Source organism: Leiobunum rupestre, chromosome 7, assembly GCF_980474605.1.
Source record: "Leiobunum rupestre chromosome 7, qqLeiRupe1.1.hap1, whole genome shotgun sequence".
Lineage (NCBI taxonomy): Eukaryota > Metazoa > Arthropoda > Arachnida > Opiliones > Sclerosomatidae > Leiobunum > Leiobunum rupestre.
The window spans coordinates 49,412,354-49,435,598 of record NC_143390.1 but is presented as its reverse complement, the minus strand read 5'-3'; the positions used below and the strand labels follow the sequence as shown (position 1 = coordinate 49,435,598).

The following is a 23,245-nucleotide window of genomic DNA, read 5'->3' as shown; positions in this document are numbered from 1 at the left end:
CAACAACGTGAGAGGGGAGCGCGCGCAGAGGGGATTTTTTATCTCGTAGGCGGGACCAAAGCCGTCAGAGTGATCTTACCATACGCGATACGCCAGGATAAGCATTCCAAGTAGAGGAACTGGATCGATCTAGTACCAAAATCATATTTTAATATTCAAGAAATTTCAGACACCTGTATACCTAATTTGAATTCAGAGACGCGACCAAAACGAATTTGCATTAACGTCCATCGCGAACTGTTTTCCGCCAAAACTCGAGATTGAAATACGTTCACTGTCCCATTATTCATAAAATTGGAATAAATTGTGATATGATGATTTCAATTTATACTGGAACTTCAGGCTGTCAAGATACTTTCAAATTCCTCGACTTTTCCCTGTTTTCAGACTGAAACGTTTCTGAAGCAATAAATAATATTGAAATACGAAATTATTTCCGCAACACAGACGTCCTTGTTAAAAGTATTCTCCCCCGACAGAATGGAAAAGTTCCGGAAAAATAAGTTATTAAAGTGGAGAAAACTTTCGAATTTCGTCCCTTAGAAATAAAATGCGTTGTTCGCAGCCAGAAAAGGCATTGAAGGGTATATCAGAATTCGACAAAAAAATAGAGGGCTCAACTTCTGCGTGGAAATGGGGGGAAAGTGAAAAAATGAAAGAGAAGTATTTCGATGTCGAGCACGTTTCTGAGAGAAAAGCACGCTTCAGTTCAGATTGCTTTCTTCTTGCTGTTCTCGCGATCCAACAACCAAAATTGGGGACGTTGGTATTCTTGTATAGCCCCCGTCGCGGGGTGACATCGGCGACGAAAAACGTCGAATATTGCCAATATAAAGGGTGGTTTGATTTTTATCGAGAAAATACATGCATGTCATTTAAAAAACTTATCTGTAGTCGTTTTAATTAATTTTTAAACATCTCCTCGGGATATAAGTCGAAGATGGCAAATATTTTTGTTGTTTTTTTTTAATAAATCAGGGTTCGTACAAAATTTCCGGAATTAAATTCCCTAATATTTACAGGTTTTCCCTGACCAAATTTCCAAATTTTCCCTGACCATTGAGGTAATATCTTGAAAAAAATTTACTTATAAAAATATATTTTCCTGATTTTTTGGGGTAATTTTACAATTTAAAATTAATAATGACACTTGTACATAAGATAACTTAAAAACAACAACATCCACTTCTTGTACAATAAAAAGTTTTTATTTTTAAAACGACGACTCTTGCCCCTTCGGCCACATCATCAGGTCCCGACCAGGGTATTTGTTTGGAAGGAAAGTAAATTTAAACGGTGACAGGCAGAAGACAACCTAGGCCATTAAAATATAAAATTTTAAAAATATTGTGGTCTAAATATAGATCAACTCAAGAATAAATGACGTTATATAAGCAAATTTCGGTCGTTATAAGACTTCGACCATTTTGAGTTCTATCCAGATAATGAAGGCACTTAAAATTTCCGAGCAAGAGTGCCTCTTTAGAGTAGACTAAAGTAACGGTAACGCCATTTGGATGAAACGTTGAAAATTAGCCGCATTACCGATGAGGCCAAATTCTCCGCTGGACAATGGCGGCCAACCGTGTCTTAAAGGGCCCGTAGATCTTCCACGAACGGCTTCTGACTTTAATGGTCGCTTAAATAGATTGATAATAGATGCAAATTTACAGCGCCAAAGCTACTCATTAACTACACACTTTGGCGCTTATTATAAAAGGCGTTTCATTAATGGATGCATTTGTGAAAATGTCCTTACTCTATTCTATATTTCGCCCTAGTAATGGGCATTTTTTTCTAAATCCACGCTCAGCTCACAAACCGCTCATGTTTATAAAGAATGGTTAAGATAATGGTCGTGTATCATACCCCACTCCGATTGAGTTAGTTTACCACGGGCTCAGTCGTTCCTTCGCTCATTTTTCTAAAGAGAGCGCCCGCTCCCTCATTTGCTCAATTTCTAATTGATTGCAGTTAGAGCTTTTATCGCGCTCAACTCGTTAGATATAAAAGATTAAGTTCTTTTCATAAAACCGGCTGTGTTGGGCATTTTCGTCAAAGAGACGCTGAGCTCACTCACCACTCGCACTCGCTAGCCTAATATCCGCTCACGCTCACGCATTTTTGAGCGGTAAAATAGGCGCTCCTCTTTTCGCTCTTTTTAGGGCGATGAAATTAGGGCTCCTCTAATTTACTTTCCGCGCTCTTTGAAAAAATCATTTTGCCGCTCAATTTCGCTTACAATAATAAAAGCGCTCACAATGAGAGGAGCGGTGCCCATCACTGCAAACAGTTACTCTCAATAAATTTTAAAATGTCCCGCTCATTCTGACTAGAAACTCTCAGACTGGCTCTAAAATGAGCAGAGTATGCCCATAACGAAATGTACCATTTTCAATGTTGGTATAATAAGTCGGCCACATTCCTCCGCAGAGAGAGCCCAATAAGAAGCTGGAAGGAAAGCATTTCTAAGAGCGTGCGATCTTAATGACGAAAATTATAATTAAAAAGGTTCATTAAAGCGAGCACTAAGAACGAGAAAAATGAGAACTTTCTCTTTTAATTATAAAATTGCAGTCGGAGAGCCGCAAACACTCGGAGAACGGAATTTATTGCGATAGTCGCCACGGGGAGGAGTCGTTTAACGTAACCAGCTGCGCAGACGCGATCTACCAGAGATATTGCGTACGTTCAATAACGCTGATCTAGTGCTCGGATTTCGATTAATTTTTATCCACGAATAAAATAAGCTCGGCGATATTTAAATAATATTTATTTAAATAACCAATAGTTGAATAAAAAATGTAAAATATTAGAATAATCGAAAGTGAATAAGTCTATTATTTAAATAAAACTAACAATTATTCAAATAAATGCTTGGTTGCGTAAAAAAACATAAATCAGTTAAAATGATATTCTTTTTACCAACGTTTTTTAAATAAATCGGAAAATTTGTGGATAATGAATAAACAATTCCGAGCACTACGCTGATCAAAAACGTCGACGAGTAACCGATGCCCACATTTTGTTACTGTACGGTTTTTCGCGTTTCCGATTTGACGTCAGGATGAGCATCCGTTGCTCAGCAAAAAACCCATCTCTTAGAGAAGATTTTTGTGGTGTCTTGAAGTCAAACGCGTCCGTGTTTACAGTTTAGCTGGCGGAGGAGTAAAAATTATACAACTATAGTTTTAATCACCAATTCTCCTGGTTTGGTCCAAGGCATATCATTTAATTGGAATGCCTCAACTGCTGCAATGGGCGTGTTCGCTGTTTTAATAAAAGACTGATCGTTGCGACAATAAAGAATATTGTCGTCATCAATTTCATCATTTACCAACTCATTAATTATTGAAAGTAATATTTTTCGCTTCCTCCGATTTCGGGCCCCGTAACATTTATAGCCGCCATCTTTAAAAACAGCGCTGACTAGAAATAACACCGTTCAGTAACTTTCTACGTCACTATGACGACAAGCAAACATCAAGCAAACACCGATTTTTCCCAGATTTGCGTTACCGACTGAACGTACCCATTATCTCTGGTTCTACGTCATAAGATGTCGAGTTGGAGCTCCCAAACAGCCAATCTTTTCACTCTCTTCCTCCCCCGGGAGCTTGTGACGTCAAGAGTGCGTTTCATCCCACCCAAATATTTTTCTTCAAAACACTATAGATATTTACGAACCATTAATAATAGTCAGTTTAAGCCCGGCCTCCTAAACGCGTAGAGAAAACGTGGAGGATTGCAAACGTAGTATTATTTGGCGCAGACTGTGTCCTCTACAAGTTCTTCCCTACGCGTTACTAAGCTTGGGCTTAACTTGAATAATGTAAACGTAGTCTTATTTGGCGCAGACTGTCCTCTACAAGTTCTTCCCTACGCGTCACTAAGCTTGGGCTTAACTTTAGTATTGTAAACGTAGTTTTATTAGGCGTATTAACGTTCTCCGTATGCGTTACTCAGAGTGGGCTTAGCCTGATGGTTTCACGGACTTAATAATAATAATAATAATAATCAGCTAGGCTAATACCCAAGGCACCACCTTAGGCCTAAGTCATCATGCGACTTTTGAAGCCCTTAATTCAGGTGGCCGGGTTACAATGCGTAGGAGGGTGGTGGCAAGCCCTGCATGCCACGAGATCGAGCCAACAGCTACCTACACTAACTATTACCGTTAACCTCAACAAGTTTTTTATGGAAGGGGAAACCGAAGAGCTCGGGGGAAAACCCCTTAAACCAGTGGGGAGAGAACTTGCAAACTCAACGCAGAAGGAGTTGTTCCGAGTTTTCACCCAGTGCCACAAGCTGGGATCGAACCCGGCTCCTCTTGCTGCGAGGCGAAAGTGCTAACCACTCCGCCACCCCACTTCGCCTAAACAGCTCGATATAATATAGAACGTCAAAATATTGAAGTCTTTTTTTAGGAAAAATCTGTACCTTATTACGAACAAAGTAAATATATTTATTGTAGATGTTAACCAAAATAGGATAAAAATAATTATAAAATGTCATAGAACTATGTCCGAATTATGATGACACGCGTAGAAAACTATAGGTCGTTTCTTTTCGCCTGTTATAAGACTAAATTGTGCTCTTTTTACGCCAAAACGTTTTATTTAATATATACATAAAATAAATATATTTATTTTAATTCTATATATTTATTTTAATTCTGTATTACTAATGGAAGAAATTTCAATTCTGTCAACGTAAAAAAGTCTACTTTTATCAATTGCGACGCATAATGATCTCCTCATTTGGCAGTAAAACTGCCCTAAACTCGATTAACACCTCCACTGCCGTTTCATGAATAATTATCAAGCCCCTGTAGAGATATCTTAAGCGCCAGGCACGCGTTACGTTACCTAAAACTACATTGATAGTGGCACGCGTATCGAACCCACTTTTGAAAGCAACTTTCAGGTGGCTACCGAGGTCATTTCACTTTCGATCGAAACCCAATATTAAGAGGGTGATAATTACTTTTTCGTTGATTAGGTCGGACCGACCGCGACAAAATAAAATTACACGACAAAGTTACTTAGCACCCGTAAGGTATTAAGAGCGGCTATCCAAACCTTTGGGTACATTGTCAGGTTAGTACCACCGTCAACCGATTCTCGTACCGCTAGATGTCTCTGACAATAATTTATTTTTTATATTAAGCGGGGGTTGGGAATTAGATAAGCAAATGGAATAATGAAATGAGCCTGGATTTTAATGGGAAGGCTCCGCCAGCGCCGCCCTGCTGGTGGGTTCTGGAACGTTTGCGAATGAGGAGAGTTGCCAGGCACTGAAAATCAGATTATCGTACAAAGGCCCGAAAATTATCGAGTTCATCAAAATATCGTACGCTTAAAATTAGTCGGTAAATGTGCATTTTCTCGGGAATATTGGCGTTAAATTTGATTTAAATCGGTTTTATTAATTTTTAAAACCTATGCCCCTTTTTTGACCAATTCAGGGCTCACAGCGATTTTTCTTTAAATATTATAGGAATTATAGGAAATTTCATAGAAAATATAGGAATTATAGGAACATTTCATAGAAAATATAGGAATTATAGGAACATTTCATAGAAAATATAGGAATTATAGGAAATTTCATAGAAAATATAGGAATTATAGGAACATTTCATAGAAAATATAGGAATTATAGGAACATTTCATAGAAAATATAGGAATTATAGGAAATTTCATAGAAAATATAGGAATTATAGGAACATTTCATAGAAAATATAGGAATTATAGGAACATTTCATAGAAAATATAGGAATTATAGGAACATTTCATAGAAAATATAGGAATTATAGGAACATTTCATAGAAAATATAGGAATTATAGGAAATTTCATAGAAAATATAGGAATTATAGGAACATTTCATAGAAAATATAGGAATTATAGGAAATTTCATAGAAAATATAGGAATTATAGGAAATTTCATAGAAAATATAGGAATTATAGGAACATTTCATAGAAAATATAGGAAATTTCATAGAAAATATAGGAATTATAGGAACATTTCATAGAAAATATAGGAATTATAGGAACATTTCATAGAAAATATAGGAATTATAGGAACATTTCATAGAAAATATAGGAATTATAGGAAATTTCATAGAAAATATAGGAATTATAGGAACATTTTTAGCCAAAAAATAGGAATTTATAGGAACATTTATGAAAAAATAGTAATTTATAGGAGTATATTGAAATTATATTAATTTATAGGAACTCTGGGAGCCCAATCGTTGAGAGTTTCGGGAACACCGGACCTAAGCCAGAGCTAAGCTCTATTTAGAAAACAAATTTTTCCCAAACGTTAAGGTTGTTTTCTAATACATTATTTTTAAAATTATAGGAATTTCTGGATATAGCTATAGAAAAACTAGAAAATTTCGAAAAAATAGGAATTTATAGGAAAAATCTTGAGAAAATAGGAAATTATAGGAGAATATTGAAATTATAGGAATTTATAGGAATTATAGGAATTATAGGAACTCTGGGAGCCCTGCCAATTGATCAATAAAAATACCATTTAAAAGAATCCGAATTAAATTTGATTAATACTTATAATTTAGTTTGCTCTAAATTGGTATTGCTATAGAAACCCTAGCTCATTTTCATAAATAATTTAAATAGCTTTTTATTGCAACACCGTTGTAATTATCGTATAGCCAAAAAATCGTCTCTAAATTATCGTAGTGTACGATAATTATAATTCATCTGGCAACTCTGTCGGGGCGTCAAACGTAACATCAGTTAACCTTGTTAATCTAAGTCGAGATGGGAGGTAAAGTTTGTTCGTGATAAGAAGCGGAAGTTCGGGTCGAGTAAAGGATACTCAATGCCCCGGAAAGGAAACGTAATTAGATTCCGAACACGATGGGCTTAGATTCGACACGAAAAAGAAATACGGAAAAGTAGCTTTTTCGGAGAAAGAAGATTTGGAGGCTGAGGCAACATCAATTCAATGAAAGGATGCTTATTTATTACCGGATAATCAAATGTCAAATGAGCCGAACTTTTACACCGTTTGAGGGCGCGATGGGGAAAAATAAAAACTCGTTCCATCGGAAATGTGTTTTTATCTAATATATTTCAAATGAGAGTCAAATTCGGAATTGACCTCAGTGTAACGATCAGATAACGAAATTAAAAGCGACGGAAAGAATTAGATGGTTTAAGGGGAAACCCTGTGTACGTTTCTTGTTTTTTGGCGATAAAACCGTGATGTATTCTCGAATTTGTTCGAAGCAATTTATTCTTTAACCATCTAGATATTGGTTAAGCCCACTGGAAACCATTTATTTGTCCAATTTTTAAATTCATTTTTTATGAGAATGGCGTAAGGATAAATGGATAGGATTAGTCTTATTTTGAAAAATAGGTAATAACGTATAGTCCATTCAGATTGCATTTCCAATTTAAACCCTTAATTATTAAATAAAAATTATTGTACGCATTGTAACCCGGTCAGCTTTTTAAAGGCATTATAAGTCACTAGATGACTTGGGCCTAAGGTGGTGCAAAGGCCAAAGGGTATTAGCCTAGCTGAAATTTGTATAATATTTATTAGTTTCAACATTTCGAACACCTATTATTTAAATACGAATTGAAATAAGTTTATAATTTATTAAGGCATTACTCTAGTCAATACGGCGTCACTTTAAAGATAATATAACTTCCGGGTGAATCTGGATTAAATAAATCTTCCTCCCAGGCCGATTGGAAATTTAGTAGAACTATGGTAGCACCATCCTAGATAATAGTAGGAAAATACCACCGTACAGGAGTTTTCTACAGATGGAGTGGAGAGATTTTAGTCAAATGATTGCGGGCGAAAATCTAAAGTTTTCGAAGAATTATTGCAATTTTAAATAAATTAATTAATAGATTTAAACTTTGGAAAAGTGGAAGTTGATTTAAAATAATATAACCGTTAATTAATTTAAATGGAATCGTTGAGTTAAGTCTAAGGCTAATTTCGCGTATCCCACTTTATCCGAAAAATTAGCTTTTTTTGGCTATCATACAATACGATTTTAGCGCCGCGAGTGGCGGAAAATTAAGCGATGTTGTTCCACACGAAATAAACGTGTTAATATTCCGTTTAGAGGTATACGTATTTAAAACAAGACCTTTTGAAATTTCATTTGGTACGTTTGAACTCTTAGCGTTTAAAAAGTACACGTAAAATGGGCCAAACGTCTTAAAAGAAATTAATGGTTTTTTTGTGGTATCCCTTTGGGCTTTCGTGAACAGTTCTGGAAACAATTTAAAATTCAATCAGTAAATACGCACGAAGTGTAGAACCAGAAGTTCATAAAATATCTCATATTTACAATACTTTCTAAAAACTGGGGGAAAAAATCGATTTCATATTACAGGGTTGCCACAGTTTTTACACAATGAACTTCCCGGACTTTTCAATGTTTTCCCTGACCATATCCGAAGATTTTCCCTGACTTATTTTGAGCCAAGATTTTGTATTTTTTAACCTATATTTTAGTAAAAGTTTCCTATTTGCAACCGAAATTAAATTCCCTGACTTTTCCCTGATTTTAAGACTTAATTTTTTACTGGGGGAAAAAATCGATTTCATATTACAGGGTTGCCACAGTTTTTTCACAATGAACTTCCCGGACTTTTCAATGTTTTCCCTGACCATATCCGAAGATTTTCCCTGACTTATTTTGAGCCCAGATTTTGTATTTTGTAACCTATATTTTAGTAAAAGTTTCCTATTTGCAACCGAAATTAAATTCCCTGACTTTTGCCTGATTTTAAGTCTAATTTTTTAAAATTCCCCGACTTTTCCAGGAATTCCAGGTACCGTGGCAACCCTGTATTAATCGGATTTTTATAGATTTTTATATTTAATATAAATGGCCTTATATTTGACAATTTGATAATTGCATTGCATTGAGCGATATTATATTATAATATACTTAAGTTATCATTAATTCAATTAACTTTTAATTTAGTTTGTTTCTATAAAATACGAGAGTTCACGTGTAAATGTTTTTTCTACGTCACTAGCTAAATTTACTGAAGATTGAGAGCGCTGGAGTCGATTAAGTCCACGTGCCAATAAAGTTCTAAAAAGCTTAACTTCGTGATGCGGGTAAAAACATTTTATACTTTTCAATAGTCGCCAGCATAAACCATGGACTAATTAACAATGAATTTTTCTTCATTAACTTACGAAACGATATTCATTTCTCAACTTTATAAGGGAGAAAAAGAATTGGATGTCGATTTTGTTTCTGATAAGTGTTTACCAAGGCTTAATAAACAGCTTTTGTATCGCTATCAATTTCAGAATTTTGGTTTAGGGAATGGTATAAAAATATCCACTTATATGCTGTTTACTGCTGTATCTTGATTCACTTTTACACGATTTATTTAAACAGAGTTTTTTTCATTTTTCCCAATAAAAATATAATCTAATGCTAAAAACTATCATAAAACGTATTGTCGCGGCAAAAAAAGACCGTTGTAAAAACTGAGATAGAAGTTAGAACCGTCTGCTATATTTTTCAAAATTCAGAAGTTATATTGAAAACTCCTAGATGGCGGTAGCCGTTTCCTTCTTGTGATGTTTTGACCCGAGTAAAATTCTGTTGGGGGGATAAAAAGAGGAAGAGCATTTACCAAGGGTCTTTCGGAGTGTCCCTGTGTTAATTAGTCAATGCATAAACCCTACGTCTTGTTCAACTTGTTAAAATGTTCCACGCGCGTCTTGATATTTTAGCGTAAGCGGGCTCGAGAGATTTCGCGCGTGCTTCCTAAAATTAAATAAAAATATTAAGGAGCGCGTGGAACGTTTTAACAAGTTGAACAAGACAAAGAATTTCTCATTCTCCATACTGGTTAAAGGGGTTTTCCCCGGAGTACATCGGTTTCCCCGTTCCCATAAAAACTTTTAGAGGTTAAAGGTAATAGTTATTGTAAGGATCTGTTGGGTCGCGTGGCATTAAGTGCTTGCCACCACTCTCCTACGCATTGTAACCCGGCCACCTGTTTAAAAAGGCAATAAAAGTCAGTAGATGACTTGGGCCTAAGGTGGTGCCTTGGGTATTAGCCTAGCTGATAATTATTAGCCGAGCTGATAATTATTAGCCTAGCTGATTATTATTAATTGTTATACGTACTGTAGACCTGTGGTAGACGTGTTCGTGGTGCCTTGGGTATTAGCCTAGCTGATTATTCATATTAATTGTTATACGTACTGCGGTAGACTGTTTATTAACTTCTGGTATTACGCATCCACCTGTCGCGTAATCAGCGCTACCAAATGACCCGGCCGTTTAAATACGTGTAATCAGGAGGGAAGAAATTTGTCCAAAAAAATTAACGGCTTCAAAAAAGGTTGTCTCTTAAACAATGAAATTGGTTTTGAAAGGAGAGGAAGGCCAAATGAAGAACAACTTAAAAAGGAATAATGAGATTGCAAATACGAGGAGACAGCGACCCCTGTGGCGGGTTTTACGCAGAAATATAACTGAACAGGTTACGCGCACGCATTGTGAAAATGGAAAAAACGTTCGAGTCAAAGATCACCGGCATACAGGTACTTAAAATATTTCTATTGTTCATTTCGCGGGACAGGCAACCCAAGAGGGGTTGTCAAAAGATAATTAAATTGATTTCGTAATATGCCCTCAAACTATTATTAGTATACGTCCATAAGTAACAAATTGATATAAGTACGAAGGGATGAGCTATCAGTAAACCCGTTTTATCAGGGTTGATTATGATAGAGAGCGGTTTGCGAGCTGTATATTAAATTTGAAAAAATTACCATTACTGGTTAAATATTAAAGAACTGATTTTTGGTTTACTCTTTAGCAAAAACGAGTTAAAATTGATTCCGATTTCCGTCCAGTATTTTAAATGATTTTGGACAATTTAAGTCTTTTTAAATCATATATAGATAATTTGTTTTAGAGAAACACGATAACCTATCCTAAAATTTAAATAAAACTTTATTAAATTTAATTGGATTTCATACATTCATTGATTTGCATTATAAATTTCAATTTCATATTAATATAAATTATTTAAATATTACCTCATTTGATTTCATATTATTATAAATTAAATATTACTTCATTTGATTTCATATTAATATTAATTAAATATTACCTCATTTGATTTCATATTATTATAAATTAAATATTACTTCATTTGATTTCATATTAATATTAATTAAATATTACTTCATTTGATTTCATATTAATTTAAATGATTTAAAACCATATTAAATTAATTTCATTTATATTAATTTAAATGATATAATGAATAAATTAATTTCATTTATATTAATTTAAATGATATAATGAATAAATTAATTTCATTTATATTAATTTAAATGATATAATGAATAAATTAATTTCATTTATATTAATTTAAATGATATAAAAGAATAAATTAATTTCATTTATATTAATTTAAATGATATAATGAATAAATTAATTTCATTTATATTAATTTAAATGATATAAAAGAATAAATTAATTTCATTTATATTAATTTAAATGATATAAATGAATAAATTAATTTCATTTATATTAATTTAAATGATATAAATGAATAAATTAATTTGATTTCATATTACCATTTAATAATTTTCAATTCTAAGTTATCAGAATTTTCTCAAAAAAAAACTAAGAACGTTATTTACTATTATGGTTTTTTATTTGCTTAGACCTACATTGAAGATGTTAGTTCACGGTCGATGAAAATCGAAAGGCTTTTTGGAGCACCCGAAATAAAAGCCTCGACTCGCCCTAACAATAGGCGGTAACTCTCCACTCTCCCCAAGGCCAACCTCTAGTTACGGTTTTGCCGCTAATAAATATGGAAGAATTTTGGACGGAAATTACTTCCAATGATTTTGTTATCGAAGCAATCTTAATTAAAAAGGCAGTCATGAAAACACCGATCAAGATATATTTTACGTATTTCAGATAACGGTGGTACCTACCTACAAGCGTGATAGAGCCTACTATCTTTTACCATAAGTTCATAAATATTGCCATAAGTGTGTTAGTTGTAATAATTACTAATGGGTGGAGTGACTTACAATTGACGTCATAATCAAAATGATAAGCGCCTAATAGTGATAATAATTCGTAACAAATTTTTACAGTCAAGTCATCGAAAATTGGCTTCAGAACCAAAAAGGTTTTATTAATAAAAACAATTATCACCGAGTGCGAACTCCACCACAAATTTGTGGTTATTCTATAAATGGATCCAAGAATGTAGAATTTAAGCTACAAAGGCTGCGAGGATGGGAATCAGAATCCTGTGGTCCAATATTCTTAGTCACTTCAATACATTCTTGATGGATCTTACAAGAGGGGAGTACCCGAGGTGTTTATTTTCGATTTTGTTCAAAGTCGGGCGTAATGTAGACCTATATGAGATATGAAATTTCCCAAAAGGAGACGTTGCACTAATCATTCGATTTGCTATGGCAACCGAAAATGTTTTTGACCACTTAAAACAAAATTTTGCCCAAAAATTGTTACAATTTTACCCCCAAAAATGTTCCAAACTTGATGAAATTTACCTAAATGTGGTATAAATTACCCATTTCGTGATTTAAAAAAAAAATTTAACATTTGTAGGTCAAAAACATTTTCGGTTGCCATGGCAAATCGAATGGGTAGTGCAACGTCTCCTTTTGGGAAATTTCATAACTCCTATAAGTCTACATTACGCCCGACTTTGAACAAAATCGGCAATAAACACCTCGGGTACTCCCATTGTTAGTGTAAAATTCAACATGAGGTAGATAACCAACTGTTCCACTTATGCAAAATAATTATAAACTTACGGTTTTACATTTAACAATAGATAAGGTTTGAAACAAAATGTTCGTGGCTAAGCCCGTTATCGGTACATTGCGATTTTAAAAAGGTTATCTAAAGCAACGCTGAGGGTCAAGTTTGTGAATTATTTAAAATTACATTTAACGTCCTATTTGAGTCGGGGCCCTACAATAGTTGATTTTTATAAAATGTCTTTACGCTTGCCCAGCTTGTTGAAATGTTGCCCTGGAATAGTTCAGCCAATGCCTAAGAATGAGTTCATAAACTCTTTAGTGGGAGAGAAAACGGATCCACAGCTGAAGCGGGGAGGCAACATTTCAACAAGATGGCTTAGCTAAGGTTATTTTATAAAAAGAACTATTGGATGAAACCATAGAAAATGCGACAACCGTCTAACAATCCCTCTACCAAGCACTTATTTGGGTTATTGAGAACGTACATGACTACCTAGCGGTTCTTGTAGCGTGTCCAAAGATTATCTCGCCAATAGAAACCTTTCATAAATTCTCTAAGAGGGCCAATTTTGTTCTTCAGATAGCGCAGTCCTTGTTATTTAATAAAAATACATTTTCGTTAATATATCGTAAAACAGCGTATAATTAAATTAAGATAAATTTAACGATTTAATCATTTTTAATATCCGTCCCTTCTTAAAAGAATAAACGTTAGAAATAGCCGATGAAGAAGAATTTCGACGGTCAAAATATTTTAAAACATGTTTCCGATCCATGTCGATAGTTTTAATTCCGAATTCCATTCAGGCCTAAGTAGTACTTTTTCTGTAAACAAAAAAAATTCAATTTGGAACAATCTTGGTAAACCGGGTTGCCACAAAATTTATAGATTCAAATTCCCTGTTTTCCCTGACAATTTTAAGAGATTTTCCCTGACTTTTTATGGCTATAGTCTTATAGGCTGGATTTGAAAACGGGCCAAATATTAAAAATTATAGGATTTCATCGGACTATTTTTCAAAATTATAGGATTTCATCGGACTATTTTTCAAAATTATAGGATTTCATCGGACTATTTTTCAAAATTATAGGATTTCATCGGACTATTTTTCAAAATTATAGGATTTCATCGGACTATTTTTCAAAATTATAGGATTTCATCGGACTATTTTTCAAAATTATAGGATTTCATCGGACTATTTTTCAAAATTATAGGATTTCATCGGACTATTTTTCAAAATTATAGGATTTCATCGGACTATTTTTCAAAATTATAGGATTTCATCGGACTATTTTTCAAAATTATAGGATTTCATCGGACTATTTTTCAAAATTATAGGATTTCATCGGACTATTTTTCAAAATTATAGGATTTCATCGGACTATTTTTCAAAATTATAGGATTTTATCGGACTATTTTTCAAAATTATAGGATTTTATCGGACTATTTTTCAAAATTATAGGATTTTATCGGACTATTTTTCAAAATTATAGGATTTTATCGGACTATTTTTCAAAATTATAGGATTTTATCGGACTATTTTTCAAAATTATAGGATTTTATCGGACTATTTTTCAAAATTATAGGATTTTATCGGACTATTTTTCAAAATTATAGGATTTTATCGGACTATTTTTCAAAATTATAGGATTTTATCGGACTATTTTTCAAAATTATAGGATTTTATCGGACTATTTTTCAAAATTATAGGATTTTATGCTTTTTCATTTACTAACTTTATGCATTTAAAAACCAAATCTATATTTAGTGAAACAAATTTGATTTTCGATTAAAAAATAGAAACTATTTAACCATTTTATCACATAAATATACCATTAGCTAACCATGTTAACAGAAACAAAAGTACAGACTAGAATGACTTTGTATAAGAAATTATCATATAACTAAATCTAGCAATTTAACTGAGTGGCCGGATTTGAAAATGGGCAAAATATCAAAAATTATTGGATTTTATAAGACTTTTTGGGGATTTTGCTAAAAATATAGGATGTTATAGGACATTTTTGAAAACATAGGATTTTAAAGGAATTATAAGATTCCTGGGAGCCCTGAAATAAAGATGAAATATTTCGGGGGAAAACACTCGTAAGTTCATTGCATTAAACATGTAAATAGAAAACTACCGCATTCTCGTCGACAGATTATAATCTATCTTTGGTATTTTCTTTTGACGTAAAAAGTCGCGCGGTGGGGAGGAGCAGAAAAAAGCCACAAAATTGGGAGGAGGTTAGGCACCAAAAAAATCGAGTCTCTCGCGAAACAAGTTTTGGGTTCGCAGCGGGAGGGGGTCCACCTTACCTTCGGAAACTCTGGGAAAGGTGGATTCCTTCGGTTCGCGATGGCAGCACTTTCCAGTTTCCTTTCGAGCGAGCTCAACTCGTGTGTGTCACCTTTCAAGAAATGGAATACCACGAAAACCCTTCTTTCAAAGCCAATAAAAACGTTCGCGATTCTAGGAATCTCGCCTATTACCTTGATACGTCTGATTCGCCAGATATAAAAGTTCAATTTGTATTGTTTTGGTTTATATAGAATGTCAGGGGGGGGAGGGTATTTCCAATTTGTTTTGTTTGAGTTTCATTGAAATGCCAAGGGTACTTTTACATAAATATTTTAAAATGTATTTGTTTAAATTGAAATTTAATCCAAAGTTTCCGGTTTACCATAACGCTGTTTAGAAATTTAACGCTTAACATTTTAAAAATGATACCAAAATTTATGACAACGTACGATAACTTGCTGCGTAAATTTATCAATAATTTTAAAATATATTTAATTTGAAATTTAATCCCAAAGTTTCCGGTTTACCATAACGCTGTTTGGAAATTCAACGCTTAATATTTTTGAAAATGATACCAAAATTTATGACTTAACGTAGGATAACTCGCTGCGTAAATTTATCAATAATTTTAAAATATTTATTTTGAAATTTAATCCCAAAGTGGTTTACCATAACGCTGTTTCGAAATTCAACTCCTAACATTTTAAAAACTGATACCAAAATTTATACTTTGCTGCGTAAATTTATCACTAACTTTAAAAGGTTTGTTTAAATTGAAATTTAAAATGTCATTACGAATTAAATTTTTAAACAGCGTGAATACTGAAATTTTACATTTAAAGCCCTTCTGTCAGTGATATAAAATTGAAATTTTACATGGTACGACATTTAAAATCATCGCCCCCAATAAAACCATAGCCCAATAAAAATTGAGCTATTTAACAAACTCGCAACGTCAATAATAATACTTTGATCTTTCGATAACTCTACGCGTCTTGTCGATGACAAGATAACAGGTATGTGGATAAGATTACAATGAAAAAAAAAGCGCTGCCAACAATTACGCTATAATTTATGAAGAATTCGTCCCCGTTTCCAACGTTAAACTTTAAACGACGCGTTTTGTGGCAACCGAGGCCTAAAAACGCGGGTTTTTTACGAAGAATTTGAGTAATAAGTAGGTAAAGAAACGAACACACTTACCTAGCTTGCTGCCTGGTTTTCTTTTGACTCGTAAGCAGATAGTCCGAGACCGTATACACTGTGATAACGGAAGAAAAAAACACACAAAAAGATCACAATTGTATCCTGGTTTATTTCGTATCGAAACCGAGTTTAAATAAAATCACGAATAATTTTCTAACTCGATCGCGCAAAAACACGCGCCGTTAGCGGGAATCGCGAGTCGAGATTTTACGCCTTGAGCGCGCGCAGCACCGATGAAGCCGCCGAGCGAAAAGCTGACGGAATATTTTTACCTTCTTCCAGCGCCAAACTCGTTACGCGAGTCTGCTCGGCCGCCCGGAGCGAAACCTACTATCCTACTAGCAAAAACTACCGCCTCTCGGGGATAGCATCCGGTCGTCATGGTAACCCGTGTTTCGCCGAGACGATCAAAATGACGACGCTCCCGTTCGCGTCCCGAGGGGGAAATCTGAATCTAACCGCCCCTAATCAATTTCCATACCAGCTAAATCGTTAATTATATTTATCACACTGGGAAAATGGCCCCCATAGTTATTCATTTGAAATTTTTAAAAACTTGGCCGATTTGAAGATTTCGAGACACACTTTCAAGTTAGAATGCAAATTGAGAAATTTAGAATATTACTTATTTGTTGTAGGACCAAAAAAACTAACAAATCATTTAATAATTATACTTTTCTAAAAATATGTTAAAAATTTTAAATATTAAAAAAATTAGCAGTTTATCTAAATGGCATTTAACAGGTGGTAAATTATGTGGTTTCGGTAAAAATGATAGAAGTTGCAAATAAGGTAAATAATGGTAAATAATAATTTAGAACTAATTGTTTATTTAGAAAAATAATTTAAATCGAAATTCTCCGGTTACTCATTGTGACGTCACATAATGGTTTTGTAATGTAAATAATATTTAGAAACTTTTTTCAACGTTTTTCTCAGTCTAAAAATTATTTTTTAAATATGTACCAATATTTACAGTTAATTACCAATATTTACAGTTATTACCAATAAGTACAGTTATCTACCAATATTTACAGTTATTGATCAATACGTACAGTTATTTACTAATACGTACAGTTATTTACTAATACGTACAGTTATTTACCATTATGTACAGTTATTTACTAATACGTACAGTTATTTACTAATACGTACAGTTATTTACCATTATGTACAATTATTTACCATTATGTACAATTATTTACCATTATGTACAGTTATTTAACAATATTTACAGTTATCTAACAATATAATAATAATAATCAGCTAGGCTAATACCCAAGGCACCACCTTAGGCCTAAGTCATCGAGTGACTTTTAAAGCCTTCAACTCAGGTGGCCGGGTTACAATGCGTAGGAGGGTGTTGGCAAGCCCTGCAAGCCACGCGAGCCAACAGCTCCCTACACTAACTATTACCGTTAACCTCAACAAGTTTTTATGGAAGGGGAAACCGAAGAGCTCGGGGAAAACCCGTTTGACCAGTGAGGAGAGAACTTGCAAACTCAATGCAGAAGGAGTTGTTCCGAATTTTCACCCAGTGCCACAAGTTGGGATCGAACCCGGCTCCTCTTGCTGTTACAGTTATTTACTAATATTTACAGTTTTTTACCAATATTTTTAGTTATTTATCAATATTTATAGTTATTTACCAATATTTACGGTTATTTACCAATATTTACGGTTATTTACCAATATCTACGGTTATTTACCAATATTTACGGTTATTTACCAATATTTACGGTTATTTACCAATATCTACGGTTATTTACCAATATTTACGGTTATTTACCAATATCTACGGTTATTTACCAATATTTACGGTTATTTACCAATATTTACGGTTATTTACCAATATCTACGGTTATTTACCAATATTTACGGTTATTTACCAATATTTACGGTTATTTACCAATATCTACGGTTATTTACCAATATCTACGGTTATTTACCAATATCTACGGTTATTTACCAATATCTACGGTTATTTACCAATATCTACGGTTATTTACCAATATTTACGGTTATTTACCAATATGTACAGTTATTTATCAATATTTACAGTTATTTACCCATATGTACAGTTATTAACCAATATTTACCAGTGGTAAATATATTATATTCGAAAAAGGTTTTATCTTGCCAACTCTGTTCATTATCCATAGAAAAACGATCATCTGGATACTGCTCTTTTTGTGACGACAGCAAATAAGATACTATGGTGGAATTCCTACTAAAATTTGCTACTATCCTAGGCGCATTTTTTCCGACCATACCTATCCTATGTCGGCGTATAAATCGCGGACGAGTCTATTATGAGTCAACTGGCAATAAAAAAGTTACGTTTTCGGGAGGAAAAGGCGGGTGGCATTTGGGGGGTGGGGTAGGGACGAAAGGGGGGGAAATACAATTTCCTTCAACCTGTCCCGTAGATAATATTGCGTATACAATTGACAAGGGTGCCTGGCATGGGAGATCTTCTAGCGAGGAGGGGGGGGGAACCACCGTGAAATGTAGTTAGGCGGCTTCGAAAATATGCCGTAGAAAGGAACCATAATTTCCAGCTTAACGAAGGTTACTAAACTCGAGTTTCTAATGCATTTTTTATATTGGTTTATTTTGTTACTGTCAAAAGTATATAATCATAAGTCCATAATATCGTTTTCATAAGTATGACGCTGACGAAAAGGTTTCACTGAGAGCTATTTGCGACACAGTCTCGGGGGTACTTTAGATGGGTAATGGTATTATTTAAGTCATATCCAGGGCCATCGAGAGCGGGCCCGGGCCCCGGTAAAATGTAAGTATAAGCTGCACTGGCCACGGTAATTTGCATCGGCTTCCCACTCTGTTATCGGGCCTCGTCTTAAGTACACTTTAGAGCCTTGAGATACATTTCAAAGCCATGTCAAAGCTAGATTTGCTTGTCCTTTTCTCTATGGCCTATGAATCGCTGACGCGTCTCGAATAGGCTTTAGCAAAGCCTCGCTAGATGGCGCGTTACTTCTTGTGATGACGTCACACCGTGTATATCTCAGAGTAAAATATGTTCCAAATAGACATACTTATGGAAAATGTAATGTCCTTATGGAATAATGTGTTAGACTTATGGAATAATATAAAGGATTTATGGACTTCGGATATAATATTTTGGACTTAAGTTATAATATTTTGGACTTAAGTTATAATATTTTGGACTTAAGTTATAATATTTTGGACTTAAGTTATAATATTTTGGACTTAAGTTATAATATTTTGGACTTAAGTTATAATATTTTGGACTTAAGTTATAATATTTTGGACTTAAGTTATAATATTTTGGACTTCAGATACACGATTTTGGACTTCAGATATAAGATGTTGGAGTTCAGATATAAGATTTATCAAAGTAAAATATGTCCCAAAAAGACCTACTTATGGAATAATGTAAGGGATTTATGGACTTCGTATATAAGATTTTGGACTTCAGATATAATATAATATAATGAATTTCATATATCATAACGGCCTTATGACCAAATGTAATATAATGATAATAATGGACTTATATAGATATAATATTCAATTTTTCATTCCAGAATAAAATTGGCAAATAAACAATGAACAGATAATTAGACTCAGGTTCCGGGCAATATTTATTGAAAGGACATCGCACTTCTTCTACGGGATTTGGCTTTCGACAGATTTTTCTGAAATTGCAACATGTTGTTAAGCTTGATAAAAGGAGCAAAATTGTCCATCGCCAATTTTCCCTAGCTCCTATAGTTTGTCCAGTATCAGCGCTCAAAGGTGGACAAAACTTAGTATAGTCTATTTGTTAAAAGGAGTCACGGCCCATCGGTTAGCGTATTACGTTCGCGCGTCGCTAGTCCGGGCTCACTATCAATAAAGTTTTCTTGCCAAAACTTTTACACCTCTACTTCATTATTTATTTTCTCGCAACTTATTATTCGATGAATTTTCGTACGTGGAATAATTTATTGTTCAATATTTTTTGAGCAATAATAAAAGAAAACATAACATAAAATAAATACTTAAGAAATCAGAATATATATGATTAACCGTTTCGATGAATCCCCCATTCTACACTCGCTGATAGGAAAAAAACAGTCACATCACAACATATCAAACACTTATTTATCGATTTTAGTCACACAGTCGTCTAAAGTCACGGTCAAACGACAGTTAAAACTCAATATTTAATTATTTATTGAGTTCATTCATCGTGTGATCAGAAAGTAACCAAATCCGACGCTCTGTTTTTTGTAAAGCACCGCAAGAAAACTCTATTGATAGTGAGCCAGGACTAGCGACGCGCGAAAGTAGAACGCTAATTGATCGCCGGAACTTCTTACAACAAAAGGACTATACTAAGTTTTGTCCACTTTTGAGCGCTGATACTGGACAAACTATAGGAGCTAGGGGAAAATGGCAATGAACAATTTTGCTCCTTTGATCAAGCTTAACATTATGTTTCAATTTCAGAAAAATCTGTCGAAAGCCAAATCCCATAGAAGAAGTGCGATGTCCTTTTATTGTAAAACCAAACGGAAGTTATTAGAACCGGTAGAGGTTTATGCGGAATTTATATAAGCGTTGTAAATAATGCAGGAAGCGTATTGTGGGAAAAAGTTATTTTGCAAAAGAAATATTTTCAACGGGAGAAAAAAGTTGCGAAAACTCGCCGAAAACGATTTACACCCTAATTTAAATATTTCTAACAGGGCGTTAGCGGGATTTGCATCATTATGCTTTAACGAAAACCAAATTTGATTGTTGCATTACGCGCTGGTGATGGGGTAAAGTCTAGTCATATCGAAATAGGCCAATTTACATAAATAAAAAATATTAGTAATATCATAAGTAACATAACATTTTTTAGTAAGCACTTCCTATTCTCTCGACGCTATTTTTAACCGATAGTCTGCTCTACATAAATATATAAATACAATTATAAATATATAAATACAATTATAAACAAATAAATATTACTGGGAACTCTCCCGTCTATGGACGTGGCAGTTTTATTAGAACTATCACACGTAACATAACAGCTATAAGTATGACACTTCCTATACTCTCGACGCTATTTAACGATAGTCTGTTCTATATAAATATATAAATTATTACTATGGTATCGTCAGCTTTATTATTAATATCATAAGTAACATGGAGTGGTTAGCACTTTCACCTCGCAGCAAGAGGAGCCGAGTTCGATCCCAACTTGTGGCACTGGGTGAAAACTCGGAATTACTCCTTCCGCGTTGAGTTTGCAAATTCTCTCCCCACTGGTTGAAGGGGCTTTCCCCCGAGCTCTTCGGTCTCCCCTGCCATGAAAACTTGTCGAGGTTAACGGTAATAGCTAATGTAGGGAGCTGTTGGCTCGCGTGGCATGAAGGGCTTGCCACCACCCTCCTACGCATTGTATTGAAAAAATTCAGACCAGTGGTTTTAATTGGCTATAACCGGTTTTATTCGGTTATAACCGGCTAAAATATAAACAGTACCTTTTACTTATAAATAAGAAACTAAACAAATAAAGCGAAATAACTATATAAAATAACTGAATTCTTTTGATTTCCTCGGGAAATTCCCCCTAGTTTTTGTGTATGACAGAAGCGAGACCGTGAACTTTGGAACTTTAAACCTACCGAAAAACTGGTAAAGGTAAACCAGTTTCTAAATATGAAACAAAAAATAAACTAAATTTCTATATAAAAACTATTATTTCACTAAAATATTCATATTGTCATTTTTTTTAATCCAAAAAAATCTGGATTTTTTTCAAGTGGCTATAACCAGTTTTAACCAGGTGGCTATACCGGTATTAACCAGGTGGCTATACCGGTATGGCTGGTTCTATACCAAGCCTGCCAAGGACCGAATAATAAATACTATTCAGATCGGTTGAGAGTACAAGTCGGAATCAAATGAGAGTGTCAGTGTCGAAAAAAGGTTCGGTAAGAAAATTGGCATTAAGACGATTGGAGGTGTCATACTTATAGTAATTTATGTTACTTAAGATGAAATTTGGCATCAAATGCCAATATTAAAATCGATGTTACTTATGTATATTATGTAAACAAAGGTTATTTATGGATATTACGTTAGGGATCAAATGGAAATATAAAAATAGAGGTTACTTACGAAATTAAGTTACTTATGTTAAAAATAGGGATCAAATGAAAATATAAACATAAATGTTAATTATGTTACTTTAACTTACTTATGTATATGTTACTTATGGATATTATGTGACTTATGATGAAATTAGGGATCATATGGAAATATAGAAATAGAGGTTACTTAAGTAATTAAGTTATTTATGTTAAAAATAGAGATCAAATGGAAATATCGAAATGAGGTTACTTAAGTAATTAAGTTACTTATGTTAAAAATAGGGATCAAATGGAAATATAGAAATAGAGGTTACTTAAGTAATTAAGTTACTTATGTTAGAAATAGGGAACAAATGGAAATATAGAAATAGAGGTTACTTAAGTAATTAAGTTACTTATGTTAGAAATAGGGATCAAATGCAAATATCACCATAAATGTAAATTATGTTACTTTAACTTATGTATATTATCTTACTTATGGATATTCCGTTACTTATGATGAAATTAGGGATCAAATGGAAATATAGAAATAGAGGTTACTTACGTAATTAAGTTACTTATGATGAAATTAGGGATGAAATGCAAATATAAAATATAGATGTTTACCTGGTGAATGTGCGCTATGACTTCCGTGTGCGTACAGTTCTCTAGCGACCTTCCGTTGACCTCTAGAATCTCGTCTCCCACCTCCAGGTCAGCCCGATCAGCCGGCGACCCTAATGAAATAAACGTCGTCAGAATTGGATTACACGCTCCAAATAAAATAGGAAATTATGGCCGCGAAAAAGAAGCGACCAAATTCGATTATGTCATCGCGG

At 33.9% G+C, this 23,245-nt stretch overlaps 1 protein-coding gene across 1 annotated transcript in view; it reads right to left on the bottom strand.

Annotated features, from left to right (window-relative positions):
• Positions 1-23,245, bottom strand: part of LOC149936633 (uncharacterized) — a 142,798-nt gene that overhangs the window by 45,397 nt on the left and 74,156 nt on the right. The window contains exons 5-6 of the mRNA XM_090154649.1: positions 23,034-23,143; positions 16,309-16,366 (exon numbers count right to left, since the gene is read on the bottom strand). Coding sequence (XP_090010775.1) covers positions 16,309-16,366; positions 23,034-23,143 — 168 coding nt within the window. The remainder of the gene's footprint in view (positions 1-16,308; positions 16,367-23,033; positions 23,144-23,245) is intronic.